General features: G+C 51.0%; 1 protein-coding gene across 1 annotated transcript in view; it reads left to right on the forward strand.

Annotated features, from left to right (window-relative positions):
* ITGB5 (integrin subunit beta 5) overlaps positions 1-13928 on the forward strand; it is a 126101-nt gene extending 112173 nt beyond the window's left edge. Inside the window, exons 11-15 of the mRNA XM_032268306.1 lie at positions 2746-2968; positions 7774-7874; positions 10507-10626; positions 12314-12480; positions 13164-13928. Of these exons, the coding sequence (XP_032124197.1) occupies positions 2746-2968; positions 7774-7874; positions 10507-10626; positions 12314-12480; positions 13164-13259 (707 nt within the window). The 3' untranslated portion in view covers positions 13260-13928. The remainder of the gene's footprint in view (positions 1-2745; positions 2969-7773; positions 7875-10506; positions 10627-12313; positions 12481-13163) is intronic.
* The last annotated feature ends 2460 nt before the right edge of the window (positions 13929-16388 follow it).

Consider the following 16388-nt stretch of genomic DNA (forward strand, 5'->3'; position numbering starts at 1 on the left):
GTGAGGGAGGTGTGTGGATTGGATCCATTTCACCTGTGAAGACTCCCCGTGAGGAGTTCCTGCTGCCAAGGCGCAGAAGTGGTGCTGGTCCCAGACAGGTAGAGAGGAGGGGCAGGGCTACCCTCTCCCTCCCGGGGATGAGCTGGTGCTGCCCATTCCCCCAGCCTCCGCTGTGGAACCCTTGAGCAGTGGGACACCGCCCCTTCCAGTGGCTTATCCCTCATATTCCCACATCTACACAGTTAAGACTGCATTCCACAGCCGCTTCCAGGTCCGAGTCTGGCTTTCCTCACCTCTCCTGGAGGGCTTGCCATCTGCCTCAGCGCTGCCTGTGACATGGGAGGGCACCCGCTCAGCACACATTTGCTGTGGCTCTCAGCCCCCTGGGTAAGCGAGAGGCTGTCTGAGCACAGGAGGGTTGGGAAGCTTGGCTGTCCAGATGGTCGCCCTGCCGCCTACAGGTTGTGGACACCAGAGAGTGGTCAGAACCAGGGAAAGCAAGGACAGGAAGTTAAGCGGCAGATGAAGAGGCTTTCTGGAGTTGAGTCCTGACCTACATTATTTTGTGGGTCACATATGGTGGTGGTTCCAGGGAAGGTGCTGGGATCCAGTTAACAAGCAGGGTAACTGACTCAGATATGGTAGTAAAATGCGAGGACTCCCCACCCCGCCTCTCCAGGCACCCAGTAGTTTATGGGTGGTGCTCAGCAAATGAAACTCTTAGTTGTACCAATATCAGCCTTCACATAATGGCATTAGGGAAAAAAAATAATACAAAGTTGATTTTTTTAAAAGTGCCAATTGCAGCACTGTGTTCTGCCTCTGACTGTAGAAAATGGAGAATACACTGTCAGGCCTTTGGTCCCTTGGAAGATGGCACTATCTAGTCTTCACAGTCCGGCATGCTCACACTCCACCACACACACACTTCAACACACCCTCACACACACTCACACTCCAACACCATACACACTCAGACTCTCACACTGAAAGACTCACACACACACCCTCACACACTTGCACTCCAACACACACTCAGACTCTCACACTGAAATACACACACCCCACACACACTTGCACTCCAACACACTCAGACTCTCACACTGAAATAGACACACACACACCCTCACACACACTTGCACTCCAACACACACTCAGACTCTTACACTGAAAGACACACACACCCCCTCACACACTTGCACTCCAACACACACTCAGACTCTCACACTGAAATAGATTCACACACACCCCATCACACACACTTGCACTCCAACACACTCAGACTCTCACATTGAAATAGACACACACACACCCTCACACACACTTGCACTCCAACACACACTCATGCAGCCTCAAACTCACATTTCACACACACATTCATGCACACTTGCACCCAAACACATACAAATACTTAACACTTGCACTCACACACTCATACCCACACTCAGACACACGAGTGTGACACACGCACATATTCTGCTGAGCCGAGTGATACTCCTGCCCCTCACACCTTTGGGACAGTGCCTGCCTCTCCACCCTTGCAGACTATGGAGAGGACTCCCTGCAAGGAAGGACCGGGACATCCCCCCGCAGGTTCTCATCCTCAGTGTGCTCATAGGAGGAAGTGGACCCTGGGATTTAGATCATGGGCTCTGGAGTCAGTCTCTGGGTTCGAGTCCTGGCTCTGCTGCCACTAGCTGTGTGACTGTCAACCACTGCTTCATCTTTCTGGGTCTTAGTTTCACCCCTCATATAACAAGGACAATGATGCCTGCCCCATAAGTCGCTGTGCAGATTCATCTCGTTGCTACGTGTAAGGTGCTCATATAGGAAGCTCTGGTGAGTGTGAGCTGCTGCTGCTGCTGCTGCTGCTCTTCTCAGCATCTGGTCCTAAATCATTCATCTCTGGGCTTCAGGTCCCTGAGCAGGAATTCAGCTTCTAACCAGGACTCAGGGAGAACAACTGTGTTTTCTGCTGTGGCTGTAACAGATGACTGTAGATTTAGTGACAAAGCAACACAGATTTATTCTCTTACTGTTCTCAAGGTCAGAAGCCTGAAATAACTTTCACTGGGCTAACGTGGAGGTGTCAGCAGGGCTGCACTCCCTCTGACGCTCCCAGGGAACATCCGCTTCTTGGCCTTTCCAGCCTCCAGAGCTGCATTCCTTGAGTTCCTTGGCTCTTGGCATCTTCCCCATCTTCAGGCCAGCAGCCAGCATCATGCTTCTGTAGTCCCATCGCCACCTTCCTCTGTAGTCCAGTCTCCTTTGGTCTCCCTCCCTCCCTCTCAGAAGAACCTTGGTGATTACATTTAGAGCCCACAGAGACAATCCAGGAGACTCCCGTATCTCAGAACTCTTAATCTCATCTCTGAAAGCTCTTTTGCACTGTAAGGTAACATTGACATTCTGGGGATTGGAGTGGGAACATAGTTGGGGGCCATTATTCACACAGCTGAGGCAGGAGGAAGCTCCCTTGGGTCCTGGCCCTGTGGCCCAACTTGGCCAAGTTCTGGACCAACCTGTAGCACCAGTCTAGACTCAGCCTGGCTACACCAGCTGCCAAGGTCCTCCACTCTCCCTTCATGCCAGTTCTAGGCCCTCTATCTCCCCAAATAGGCTCTGAGGGCAGAGTTGGTGTTCCATCCTCTGCTGAATCCCAGTTCTGACAGGTGGGGCGCCAGATGGTTATGTGCTCGTGTGTAAAGGTGAGCAGGCGCTGATGTGCCACATGTATCCTTTTAGGCCATGGTGAGTGTCACTGCGGGGAATGCAAGTGCCACGCAGGTTACATCGGGGACAACTGTAACTGCTCGACAGACATCAGCACATGCCAGGGCAAAGATGGCCAGATCTGCAGCGACCGCGGGCACTGTCTCTGTGGGCAGTGCCAGTGCACGGAGCCGGGGGCCTTCGGGGAGATGTGTGAGAAGTGCCCCACCTGCCCGGATGCGTGCAGCACCAAGAGGTACTGGTTCCACCAACAGCCTCAGCTTACTTCTCCTCCAGGCCAGGCCTGTGGTCCAGCCGGGCAGTCCTCAGGGCCAGCCAGCCTCCACTCCCCACCTCCGGAATCTCCCACCCAGCCAGCCTCGCTGAGAGCAACACTCTTACTAACAGTAACTGAAACTGTGGCTTTCAAATGCTGGTTCCATAAGGGTTTTGTAAGAAAACAGAACAAGAAATACAAAACTGCTACTCTGTTCCTAAACATCTTTAGAAATTAGAAGATCAGAGTTAAATGAAATTAAGCTGGTGTTGGCACCAAAAATAGCACCTTCTCAGAGCCTTGAGTGCACGATTATGTGCTTTCACAAGAGAATACTTTCACAAGTGCGCATCTTTTTTCAAATGAATTGAATCCCCCACACTGATAGCTCCCAAACAGTGTTTCACAGAACTCCTATGGGAAATGCTGACAAAATGTCATCAGAAAGTAAATTGGAGAGGGGCCGGGTGTGGTGGCTCACACCTGTGATCCCAGTACTGTGGGAGGCCGAGGCGGGTGGATCACTTAAGGTCAGGAGTTTGAGACCAGCCTGGCCAACATGGTGAAACCCCTTCTCTACTAAAATTACAAAAATTAGCTGGGTATGGTGGCACATGCCTGTAATCCCAGCTGCTCTGGAGGCTAAGGTAGGCGAATGGCTTGAACCCAGAAGGCAGAGATTGCAAGATGGTGCCACTGCACTCCAGCCTGGGTAACAGAGTGAGACTCCATCTCAAAAAATAAATAAATAAGAAGAAGAAGATAATTGGAGAGAAAGGCACCCGACCTAGATAAGGCATACCGGAAACCACTGCAATGGCTTTTAAATTTTCTGCTCCATTTATATAGATAATAGAACGTGGGCTCTGTGCTGCTACTGAATGCAGAGATTGTCTAGACCCGGGCCCCCACCTTCACTGACTCAGCCACGGCCTCCCATAGCTGTACTGACCTCCTCCTGGTCAGCCCTGCACGCTCCACCAGAGTGCAAATGAGAGGGAATTACAGAATGATGCCCCTGGAAAGCAGAAGTGACATTTGCTCTTGGAGTTTGCTGGAGAAACAGCTGTGTCATCATTATCCATGCTAAGGAGGCAGGGACACAGAGGATCAGAAACAAATCATAATACAAACGTCGCTTCTCTTTGGCTGAGGAACGCATCTGTGATTTTCTCTTGGCAGATTTCCCTTCTAAATGTCTGGCTCGGGCTGATAATGAAATGAGTTCATGCTCTCTGTGCCTGCTGGTCAGTGGCTGCTGGTCAGTCTGTACTCAGAAACGTTCTGGGTGGTAGAACCCCTGGTTGGACATTTGCCATAAATAACCCAGGCATGGGTAATTGAAAGCTGGCTGCAGATGGAGAGACAAGATACACAGGGCTGAGTTTTCATGTGTTCAATTGGAGGGGATAGGGGAGCGTAAGGAAGAAAAAAAATGTCTGCTTCAGACGTGCTAAGAGCAGAGACAAAACAGATCCAAGTAGAAACAGCCCGGAGAGGGTTAGGACCCTGGATCTAGAGCCCGGATAGCTGTGGCTCTCCCAGCACGGAGTCAGCCATTGGCCATGTTTTGTGCCTGAGGGAGGTGCCCCACCTCCAGCAACCAGCAGCACAACCTTTTTGAGTCTCTGCTCCCAGTCCTTGGGGCACACTAGGTTAATGGGGAGTGGGGGCCAAGCTAGGACAACCCATTAAACGAGCCTTGCCTTCCTATAGCAGGCAGTGGAGGATTGGCTTTAGATCAGCTGAAAGGCCCAGGAGGAAACAGCTCTAGCTTTAAGTGTTTAAAGCATTTATTTCCTAGAAGACATAGACTTAATAATGTATTATTTATTACACAATGTCAAGGGAGCAAGGAGAGCAAAGAGATGCCATAACGGAATGTCACAATTCCTTCTTTTTATCTTTTTTTTTTTTTTTTTTTTTTGAGACAGGGTCTCACCCAGGCTGGAATGCAGTGGCACCATCACAGCTCACTGCAGCCTTGAACTCCTGGGCTCAAGCAATCCTCCTGCCTTAGCCTCCTGGGTAGCTAGGACTATAGGCTGGCACCACCACACCTGGCCAATTTTTATTTTTTGTAGAGATGGGGTCTTGCTATGTTGACCAGGCTGGTCTCAAACTTCTGAACTCAAGCGATCCTCCCACCTCAGCCTCTCAAAGTGTTGGGATTACAGGCGTGAGCCATTGCACCCAACCTACTATTCCTTCTTATTTGTCTCTGGGCCACACTGACCCTCTGTCTCTTTCACGGCCTACTTGAAACTTTTTTTTTTTGAGACGGAGTTTCGCTCTTGTTACCCAGGCTGGAGTGCCATGGCACGATCTCGGCTCACTGCAACCTCCACCTCCTGGGTTCAGGCAATTCTCCTGCCTCAGCCTCCTGAGTAGCTGGGATTACAGGCATGCGCCACCATGCCCAGCTAATTTTTTGTAGTTTTAGTAGAGACGGGGTTTCACCGTGTTGACCAGGATGGTCTCAATCTCTTGACCTCGTGATCCACCCGCCTCGGCCTCCCAAAGTGCTGGGATTACAGGCGTGAGCCACCGCGCCCAGCCAACTTTTTTTTTTTTTAAACAAAGTCCTTTTTATGGTGACTTACATCCGTCTGTTTTTTCTACTGCTGCTTGTGAAGAGCCACCAGGTTTTGAATGTCCTACGTCCTTTTTTTCTGGAGGTTTCAGGGCAGCCAGTCTTCATTTTCTGGATCTAACAAACCACACTCTTCACTTTGGGTGAGTTCACATTCAACCCCAGCTGATTTCAATTAACCTGCTCTCGCAGCAGTCTCTCTAAACAACTTAATTTTTTTAAAGAGCAGGCTTATTTTAGTACATGACTGCAATATATTACAAGTTTCGACCAGCACATGGGACATCCAAGTTAGACTGATATGTTCACATGGATACTTAAGGAGTGTTTCCTGGAAGCAGCCTGGAGCTGTGGTTTAACAAGAGAATCAGGTGGCGGGAACAGAGAATCCAAGCTGGGAGCGGAAGCAGCCCTCTTAGCCTTGTGCTAATCTGGGAGGCTGGTGGGGGTTGGGGGTGCAGCTGGGTCAGCATAAATGACTGAAGCTGGAGCCACCCCTTCCTGGCCCCCAGCCAGGTCTCAGCTGCCCGCCCTCCGGGGCTGTCACTGTCGGGAGAGTTAGTTACCATCTTGTTTCTAACTTCAGAATGTTTCCATAAAATTAGTCCCAGGAGAGGGAGATTTCATAGACAAGTCAGGGATCGTTGAGCTCTTAAGCATATCAGAACCTCTTAGGAGGCCTAGTGTGAGAGGTGGGCACCTGGCTGCAGACCCTCAAGTCCTCCTCCATAAAACAAAGGAGATTTCATGAAATGGTCTCACAGCTTTCATCCAGCTCTGCTCTTCTACCTCACAGTTTCTGCACTGGAAACAGTAGCTGGCCGCTGAATCCCACGGAGTTAAGAAATAGGTGACGATAAAGGCACCACATTGCAGTTGCACATCCCTCTATATTTTTGCCAGAGACCTTTCCAAACACACAGCCCCTTTGGTACCCACAGGCCTGTGGAAACAGAGCAGCTGTCCCTCGTGTAGCCGAGATTCTGAGGTCACCCCCTGTACTCTGGTGGCCTCCCCAGCACACCTGGCTCTTGAGTCCTGACCCAGTTTTCTAGGGGCCTCTCCTGGGGTCTCACTCTCCTCGAAGGCCATCAGTCAAAGTCCCTAAGAGCGACATGCCCACTCCTCCCCGGAGCTTCGTGCTCACCATCCTATAGCCCCATACCCAGCCACCAGAGGAGCCAGGGACCTCTCCCCTTGCACCTCAGCTTTACAGCCCCTTAGCCACAGCTTAGCTCCCCATCCTGTGGCCTCAGGAATCCAGTTCTCCGGGATGTCTCCTGTGACAGAGGGAAAATGTCTGGAACTTGGTTTTGATGATATACGTATAATAATGACCACTTACTTGAATGTGGTAGTTAAGCATTTTCGCCCGCTATCTGATTGAAACCATCAGGCTGAGGTAGGAGGAGAGGGGCTCAAGGTGTCACTTTTTGGCTGTCACCCATTTTCTAGAGGAGGCCCTGTGAAAGAACGAGGGTTCCCTGGGAGGAAGTCAGCAGCTTAGAGCCTATGCCAGAGCCTAGTGTAAACTGATTCACAGGTATGTGGGCAGCAGAGCCCCAGGGGACCTGGCAGGTGGGCTCTGTCTGAGGGGGAGAAGGGGGCTGGAACTCGAGACTCTCCGGGACAGTGGTTCTCGGATGCATCAGAATTGCCCAGGAAGCCCGGCCCTGGAGGTGTGGTTGGCCCAGGCACTGGGAATTTCTCTTGATAGCTCCCTGGAGAGTTGAACGTGCAGGAGGGTTGAGATACCTGCCCTGGGTGATGACCAGGGCAGGATCTGCGGAACTGGGACAATGTGGGGCATCAAGCTCTGGCCAAGGGAGTGTGAGGACCTCGGGGAGGCCAGGAATACTGTTTATCACCCAGAAACCTCTGGCTTGGAGCAGACTCCTCACCAGGCATTCGATGGACCCGAGTGCAGATGGATTGGCTCCTGGTGTCAGAATTTGAAAGGTCTGCAACTTGACACGTAGACAAGACATGCCACTAAACTCACACGTGTTCCTCCAAGAACTCTTGGGCTTCCCCACATAACAAGAAAGGCAGAACCATTCCCTGAGGCTCAACATCTGTAGCTGGAAAGAAGTTAAAGCCTTCCCAGGTCCTGCACTGTCAGGTGGCTAGGGACAGGTGTGGGGCTGTTCTACATTATCTGACACCCACTTTTATTTCCTCATTTCCAAAGAGATTGTGTCGAGTGCCTGCTGCTCCACTCCGGAAAACCCGACAACCAGACCTGCCACAGCCTGTGCAGGGACGAGGTGATCACGTGGGTGGACACCATCGGTGAGTGTGCCGCCGCCACCCGGGCAGCCGTGGTTTCTCTCCTCCCTGAGGAGGAGGAGGGTGGTTTTAGCCTTGAGTCAGGAGGCGCCGCCCAGGCTTCCTGGGCGTAACAGTGGGCTCCCCATGAGGACCCAGTGCTGGAACCTTCATCCACACCTGATGGGGATGTAGAATGGTACAGACTTTGGAAAGCAGTTTGGCAGTTTCCTTAAAAAGTCAAACACAGAATCACCGTACAGTGGTACCAGTTCCATTCCCAGGTATACAGCCTACAGAATTAGGTCCATATGTCCACATAAAAACGTGTCAGAAATGTTCGCAGCAGCATTATTCACAATAGCCAAGAGGTAGAAACCAACCAGATGTCCATCAGTTGATGAATGGAAAAGAACACAGGGTGCACTCTGTCTATACGGTGGCCACCACTGACCACGAAGGGGTGTGAAGTGCTGATACGTGCCACGGCACCGTGAGGCCTGACAACAGTGCGGAGGGAAAGAAGCCACGTATTCTATGGTTCTGTTCATATGAAATGTCCAGCACAGGGAAAGCCATGGAGACAGAAGGTAGGTTAGTGGTGGCCTGGTGCTAGAGGGAAGGGAAAATGGGGATTGACTGCTAAGAGGTGTGGGTTTCTTTCTAGAGTGATGGAAATATTCCAGAATTAGTGGGAATGGTTACACAACATTGTGAGTTCAGTAAAATGACTGATTGTACACTTTAAAGTGGTTTAAATGGTGGGGGGAAATTATGCCCCTTGAAAGCAAATCTGCATCTGAAGCTCCCCTCATGGGCACTCTTCCCCCTATCTTCATCTCTGGCTTCTGCAGACTCCTGGCTCCCAGCTGCCTGTCTGTCTTGGTCCTAACTTATGTCTTTCGTAGACTTCCTTGTTCCCACATCCCTGGTTTTGACTGACTACAGTCATGGCTTCTGAGGGATTTTTTGTCTTTGAGACAGGGTCTCTATCACCCAGGCTGGAGTGCAGTGGCACCATCAGAGCTCACTGAAGTCTCAACCTCCTGGGCTCAAGCAAACCTCTTGCCTCAGCCTCCCAAGTAGCTGGGACCACAGGCAAGTGCCACCATGCCCGGTTAATTTTCGTGTTTTTTAATAGAGATGGGGTTTCACCATGTTGCCCAGGCTGGTCTCAAACTCCCAGGGTTAAGCAATCCACCTGCCTCGGCCTCCTAAAATGCTGGCATTCAGGTGTAAGCTATCATGCCCGGCTGCTTCTCAGTATCTGAGCTATGTATACATCCAACACATATTCACTGAGCGCCTACTGTGTGCCGGGTGTTGTCTGTCTCCTTAGGAGACTGTGGGAAGTGGACCAGTCTGGTTCCTCACATGCCTGTCTTCCTGCCCCAGCTTCTGTCTTGCAGCTCAGGGCCTGGCCAACCTCAGGTTCTGCCTGCAGACCTGGGCTGGTTGCCCCTAACTAGGCACACATGGTCAGAGAAGGAAAGGGTGTCTTCCTGTGGCCCAAGGACTGGTTTGCCTGGTTCACAGCAGTTACAGCCAGTCATGCACACCTGCTTCCCAACCCAGCCCTCTGAGACAGAGCAGCAGAGAAAATTTATGTTCCAATCTACCATTTACCCTTTATCTTCCTTCTTCCAGGTTTTTTTTGATACACACACACTCACATGCTCACTCATACTCACCCAGCCCAGAAGAGAGCTGAGATGGGAAGTTCAGGCTTTCATATCCGATAACCACACTAATCCACCTGTTTCCAGGTTACAGCTCCTTCAAGCAGCAAGGTTAGAAAGGTTAAAAAGGCAAGACCTGGAAAGCATTTCCCGCCCCAGTGTTCGCCTTCCATTGCTCCCCAGGTTGCATCGCTGCCACATTTCCTCACCCCTTGCCTCTCTTTGCACTTCCCCTAGTTCCTTTCTGTCCTAAAAAACAACCTAACTCTCTCCCGGAGACCCTTAGAATGTAGATAATCCTGGACAGGGGAAGGTGGGGAACAGTAGCCAAGGGGCGGGGAGCTGCTGAAGCAGCTCGAGGAGGGGGTTTCTTAATACAGAGAAGGGAGGCTGGGCAACATCTGGGGCTGACCTCCACGCTGGCTCGCTTTGTCTACAGGCGTGGGCACCAGCCTCTCACCTGCTGTCCTCATCGCCCTGTGGTTCTTTTTGATTTTGCATCCCAGGAAGGAGTTGCTGCTTCTTGGCCTCTGCAGCCAGCTCTCAGCCTCAAATGGCCTGGCCTGTTTCCCAAATGTGATACCTCACTCAAGCCTCACAGGGGGCTGGGATGGCTTTCTTTCTCTCTTTCTTTCTTTATCCCTTTAATTTCCGTGGCCAATCCATTCACCCAACCCCACCCCAAAACTATTAAAACCTTCTGTTATTTCACATCACCCCTGAAAAACACTTCAGAGGCTTGGAGATCCTCTAATATGTTCCACGTGGCCCCAAAGCCATCTAAATTCAGCCCTGGGCCTGCGTTCTTGGTGTGAGAAACCTGAACTCATCTTCAAAGGCCAGCCTCCCCTTAAGGCTTTCTGCCCACACCCCCACACCCCTTTCTTCTTTGAGGTGCTCGGCTCCCTGCCCTGACTGTCAGCGGCTCTGGGCTGCTCAGAGAGACTCAGGCCATTTCCCTCTTGGTTTTCTTCCAGTGAAAGATGACCAGGAGGCTGTGCTTTGTTTCTACAAAACCCCCAAGGACTGCGTCATGATGTTCACCTACGCGGAGCTCCCCAGTGGGAAGTCCAGCCTGACAGTTCTCAGGGAGCCAGGTGGGTGAGGGCTGCGAGGGGCTTGGGTCACTTCACCAGCTCTCAGTTCTGATTTCTGATGCCATTCCCTGATCTGGGGCCCCTGCCCATTCTCTCCTCACCGGTCTTTCCAAATTCCAGGGAGAGGAGGGATACAATTTCTTATTTTTCTTTTCTTTCTTTCTTTTTTTTTTTTTTTGAGACAGGTTGTCACTCTATCACCCAAGCTAAAGTGCAGTGGTGCCAACACAGCTCACTGCAGCCTCAGCCTCCTTGGGTTCAGGTGATCCTCCCACCTCAGCCTCCCAAACAGCTGGGACTGCAGGCATGTACCAACACACCGGGCTAATTTTTGTATTTTTTGGTAGAGACAGGTTTTCGCCATGTTGCCCAGGCTGGTCTTGAACCGCTGGGCTCAAGCGATCCACCTGCTTTGGCCTCCCAAAGTGCTAGGATTACAGGTTTGAGCCACTGCTCCTAACCAATACAATTTCTCATGAAGACTAGATCTAAGGTCACTGCTACTCCACTCCTAGAGTTTAAAAGAAAGATGAATGTGCAGCTGGGGGCCCATTTTGGGGCAAATCTCTAGGGGGGCATGAGTCAGGGCAGTGGGAGTTATGGAAGGATAGGGCCCTGTCCCTGGGGAGAGTCTCCTCTTGGAGGAGTACAGAGGTAAAAGCAACCACAGAACAAACCTACCCTGCACAGCCAAAGGCAGCAAGGAGCTGCCGTGTTCTGCAGGGAGGGTGCAGGACGTCTGGACCACCAGGGCTGGGCAGGGCATCACTCGGGCCATGGAGCATCCAGCTCCACACACAGTCCAGGCCGGGCCACCGCTGCTTCTCAGTGGGGATGCCAAGGACAGTGGAGCGGTCGGTTCCACATTCCTGCTGCTGCCATGCTCAGCTCCCAGAACCACTGCAGAGGTCAAGCTTTAATCTGGATACCACTATTCTGCCTCTGCTTGGACCCAGCGACCAGCAGCCTTTGCCTTGGAGTCATTGGAATTTCTAATATCACCCCTTACATTCTTCTTGGGGGTGAGGAGGCAGGGGTGGAGCAGAAAAAGATTTCCTCTCTTCACTTCACAGTGCTGCAAACTATTTTTCCAAATTGGGCCCAACCACATAATGTGCCTTCCTGAGGCCAGTGGCAGAAGTGTGGTACCAGCCTAGGATGCACGCCTGTAAGAATAAGGCTTTGTGTCCAACGCTGTCTCTGCGGTTCTTTGAAAATAAGCACATTTGCTCCAACGGACTCCACACTAAAGGCTTACAGATGTTGGCCCCCAGCCCAGACCTTGTGCAAGTGGCTTCATGGTACCTCCTGCCTGCGCAGTCTGCTCCTAGAACCATGTACGTGAAACCAGTGTCCAGCATCCCACACTGGAGACTGGCCCAGGCAGGGAGTGGGCACTGCCCATGAGGGGAAAGGCAGCCGTGCCCCTGGGCTCTCATCTAGACTTCACCACACTTGCTTTGTGACTTTGGAACAGTCACTGTCCCTTTTGACTCTTTCATTTTCTGTACATTGGGGGAAACTTCCTGCCCATGTCTCCCAGAAGTAATGTGAGGATCTAAGGGAGAGCCGAGGGGAAGGCCTTTGAGAGGGGCACAACTTTCATTTCCGAAATGCCTGCTGCTGGGGGGTGGGAGGGGCATGGGGATGCTGGTGGCTTTGCTTACCATGCTTCCGGTCCCCCTAGAGTGTGGAAACACCCCCAACGCCATGACCATCCTCCTGGCTGTGGTCGGCAGCATCCTCCTCGTTGGGCTTGCACTCCTGGCTATCTGGAAGCTGCTCGTCACCATCCACGACAGGAGGGAGTTTGCAAAGTTCCAGAGCGAGCGATCCAGGGCCCGCTACGAAATGGTAAGCCTGTGGAAAATGGGAAGCAGAGGGGACTTCAAGCTTAGAGCCATGGCTGAATTCAGTGCTATGTTAGCCATAGAGGTTCACTAACATCTTTGACATTAAAAACAAAAAATCAATACCAGAAAGGCTGTGCCCAGCTCTGGACAGAGAGAACTGCACAGCCCTGGTGCAGAGGGACCCGCACACATCCCTGTGCTAGACCCAGGTCAGGAAGGTCATGGGGGCAGAGGCGCTGGGCACGCCTTGGCAGGAGGAGTCTGACCAGTCTCAGAGACACCACAGACCCACAGGAAAGGAGCTCAGATTCTTGTGGTCCATTACAGTACACACACCTGCAGTCTGGTCACCCCAGACTGACTGCAAACGCCCAAAGGACTGAGCACAGAGTCAGTGCCTTTTGAACTCGGGCTTGGTTTCTGTTAAGGCTGCAAAAGACTTCAGAGACCTTCTGACTCAACTCGTCCTTCCAGAGGTGGAGAGTGGAAGCTTAGAGAAGGCGAGGTCTTTCCTGGGGGACAGGGAGCTATCCTGGAGCCCACAGCTGTCTCCTCCCACCTGAGTGCTTTGCCTGCTGCTGTCACGGGGCGTTGACCTGGGAGGGGTTTCTAGGGCCTGCGTCTGTCGGTTTGCGTGTGTGAGCTAACTTGTATCCTCATCCTCTTCCCTGCCGTGTTCTGTAGGCTTCAAATCCACTGTACAGAAAGCCCATCTCCACGCACACTGTGGACTTCACCTTCAACAAGTTCAACAAATCCTACAATGGCACTGTGGACTGATGTTTCCTTCTCCAAGAGGCTGGAGGGAGGAACTAATGAAAAAGTCAGACTGAAACGCCTTGCATGGCTGCTCGACTTGATCACAGCTCCCTAGGTAGGCACCACAGAGAAGACCTTCTAGTGAGCCTGGGCCAGGAGCCCCCATTGCCTGCACAGGAAGGTGCCTGGCCGTGTCACCTGGCTCCTAGACCAGAGCCACGCCAGGCTGCAACCCTCCGAGCTTAGGATAAAGCAAGGGGACCTTGGCGCTCTCAGCTTTCCCTGCCACATCCAGCTTGTTGTCCCAATGAAATACTGAGATGCTGGGCTGCCTCTCCCTTCCAGGAGTGCCGGGCCCCCAGCCTGGCCAGACAAGAAGACTGTCAGGAAGGGTCAGAGTGTGTAAAACCAGCATACAGTTTGGCTTTTTTCACACTGATCATTTTTTTATGAAATAAAAAGATCCTGCATTTATGGTGTAGTTCTGAGTCCTGAGACTTTTCTGCCTGTTGGCTATGGCTTGCACCCAGGTGTTGGTGATGGGGCTGTTGAGATGCCTGTTGAAGGTACGTCATTTGCAAATGTCAGTTTCCTCTCCTGTCTGTTTAGTGCTTTTGTAATGAAAAGAAACAAGATTGTTGGCGATTGAAAGTAAAGATTAAAACCAAAAGAATTTGTGTTTGCCTGATACTCTCTGTGTATTTGTTTCTTTCTAAGCAGACTTAAAATGGTGCCCCCAGTGGGGATTGAAGTGGCATGTACTTCCTCAGGGATGGGACACAGGCTGGTCCGATACTCCAGACTGGGTCTCATCAAGTAAGCACGAGGTGCTCAAGGCAGTCAGAGCTGTGCAGAGGATCCCGGAGCAGGTGCCTTTGGCCCCTCCCGGCTTTCACTGACAGAGAGTTCCAGGCTAGACACCATGAAAACCACCCCCTGGTCTCCCTCCCTTGTTCTGAGGGGCTGAGGCTGGAAATACGTTGTGCAGACAGGAAGGATTGAGTGGCAGTTCCCACACAAAGTCATCTCTTAAACATCATTAGCAGTAGCAGTTCCCTTCCAGGGCCTCCCTCACTCCCAAAACACCTATGTCTTACACAGGCCCAAAAAAACACGTTTGAGCTTTTTTTCCTGCAAAGCCATGAAGTCCCCTCAGGTTCCTTTATCTGACATGGTTGTCTGATCCTCTCCCCTTATGTACAGAAGAGGAAAATGATTCTCAGAGAGAGGAAGTGGCTTGGCCAGGTGTTAGGAGGTTATGAATGACAAACTGGTCCAAAGACCCCATCTCATGCTGGCCAGAGGGCTAGCCTCCTTATTCCTGCTTGTGCTCAGAAAAGCTTTCACTGATCATTTTTTGCCACTGGAATCACTTCAAGGTTATTATGTTTTCAATCCAAATGGATCTGTCCTCAGCCCTGGACCAAGTTTCCCTTACTTCATGTTGGCAAACACTAAGTCAAATAGTCAAATGCCTGTCACTAAATAGAGCCTATTCCCTGGGGCAAATACGAACAGACTTGAGTCTCCTTCATCTTGTGTAAATAGGATGAAATAGAGACCTGGTAACTTGGTGACACTGCCTTAAACCCTTTTTGGGATAAAGCCAAATGTAAATGAAAACATTAAACAGATCAATTAAATTTTAGCCTTGAGACTTTCTGAATTGAGAAAAATAAATGTAATTTTGAAGAAACTTTGGGTTTCTCTCCTAATTAATTGTTGGTTTCCTGGAGACAAATCATTGACGGGCTCAGAACCTCATTTTCTATAAGCGCATGCCATTCTGGTTTTTTTTTTTTTTTTTGGGACGGAGTTTCACTCTTGTTACCCAGGCTGGAGTGCAATGGCGCGATCTCGGCTCACCGCAGCCTCCGCCTCCTGGGTTCAGGCAATTCTCCTGCCTCAGCCTCCTGAGTAGCTGGGATTACAGGCATGCGCCACCATGCCCAGCTGATTTTTTGTATTTTTAGTAGAGACGGGGTTTCACCATGTTGACCAGGATGGTCTCGATCTCTTGATCTCGTGATCCACCCGCCTCGGCCTCCCAAAGTGCTGGGATTACAGGCGTGAGCCACCGTGCCCGGCTGATTTTTTAAGAGATGGTCTCACTGTGTCACCCAGGCTGGAGTGCAGTGGTGCAATCTCAGCTTTCTGCAGCCTCAACCTCCTGGTCCCCTGTGATCCTCCCAGCTCAGCCTCCTAAGTAGCTGGGACTACAGGTGTGTACCATCATACCCAGATAATAACTAAGTTAATTTTTAGTAGAGTCAAGGTCTCACTATGTTGTCCAGGCTGGTTGGTCTAGAACTCCCAAGCTCAAGCGATCCTCCCACCTTGGCCTCCCAAAGTGTTGGGATTACAGGCGTGAGCCACCGTGCGTTGCCTGGGCACAACATTCTTGAGCCACAGATAGCAAAGGAAGATTTGTTCTAGTTCCACCTGACCTGGCAGGTGGGGGTGTTTCGTCTTGACGCCACGGGAATATTATAGAACCAGTGCTCACGGTCCCTTGGTGCCCTCTGCTGGACGTTCTTGGGATCTGACTCCTGAGATTCCGTCCCAATGTATGATTTTTAAGGTTATCCAGCGAGCTGAAAGTGACCACAAAGACAATCTATTTCAAAAGCTTTATTTCACAACCCACCCTCAGATATGTAATTTTGTAATTGTAAGATATTTTTATTAAAATGGGCCTTCGGCCAGGCACGGTGTCTCACGCTTGTATTCTCAACACTTGGGGAGACCAAGTTGGGAGGATTGCCTGAACCCCGGAATTAGAGAGCAGCCTGGGCAACACGATGAGACCCTGTCTCTACAAAAAAAGAGAGAAGAAAGAAAGAAAAAGAAAAAGAAGGAGAAGAGAAGAGAGAAAAGGAAGGAAGACAGGAGGAGAAGGAAGGAAAGGAAAGGAAGGAAGGTAGGTCAGCGAATTCTGATTCAGTTTGGTTGACTAGTATTTTATTAAACTAAAGGAACCAATAGCTACCTCTTCCACGAAAGAAATGTGATTTTAAAATTAGGATCAAAGCTTGAGGTGATTATCATGAAACCCTTGGGATGAATTTCAGGTGAGAACAAACAGATGGGAGACTGGCTGGGAGGACAGAAGGCCCTTCTCTGCTGGAGTGTGCTGTTTAGCTCCTCCCC

The sequence above is a fragment of the Sapajus apella genome, unplaced genomic scaffold (genome assembly GCF_009761245.1).
Source record: "Sapajus apella isolate SASKATOON/1434 unplaced genomic scaffold, GSC_monkey_1.0 scaffold178, whole genome shotgun sequence".
Classification (NCBI taxonomy): Eukaryota; Metazoa; Chordata; class Mammalia; order Primates; family Cebidae; genus Sapajus; species Sapajus apella.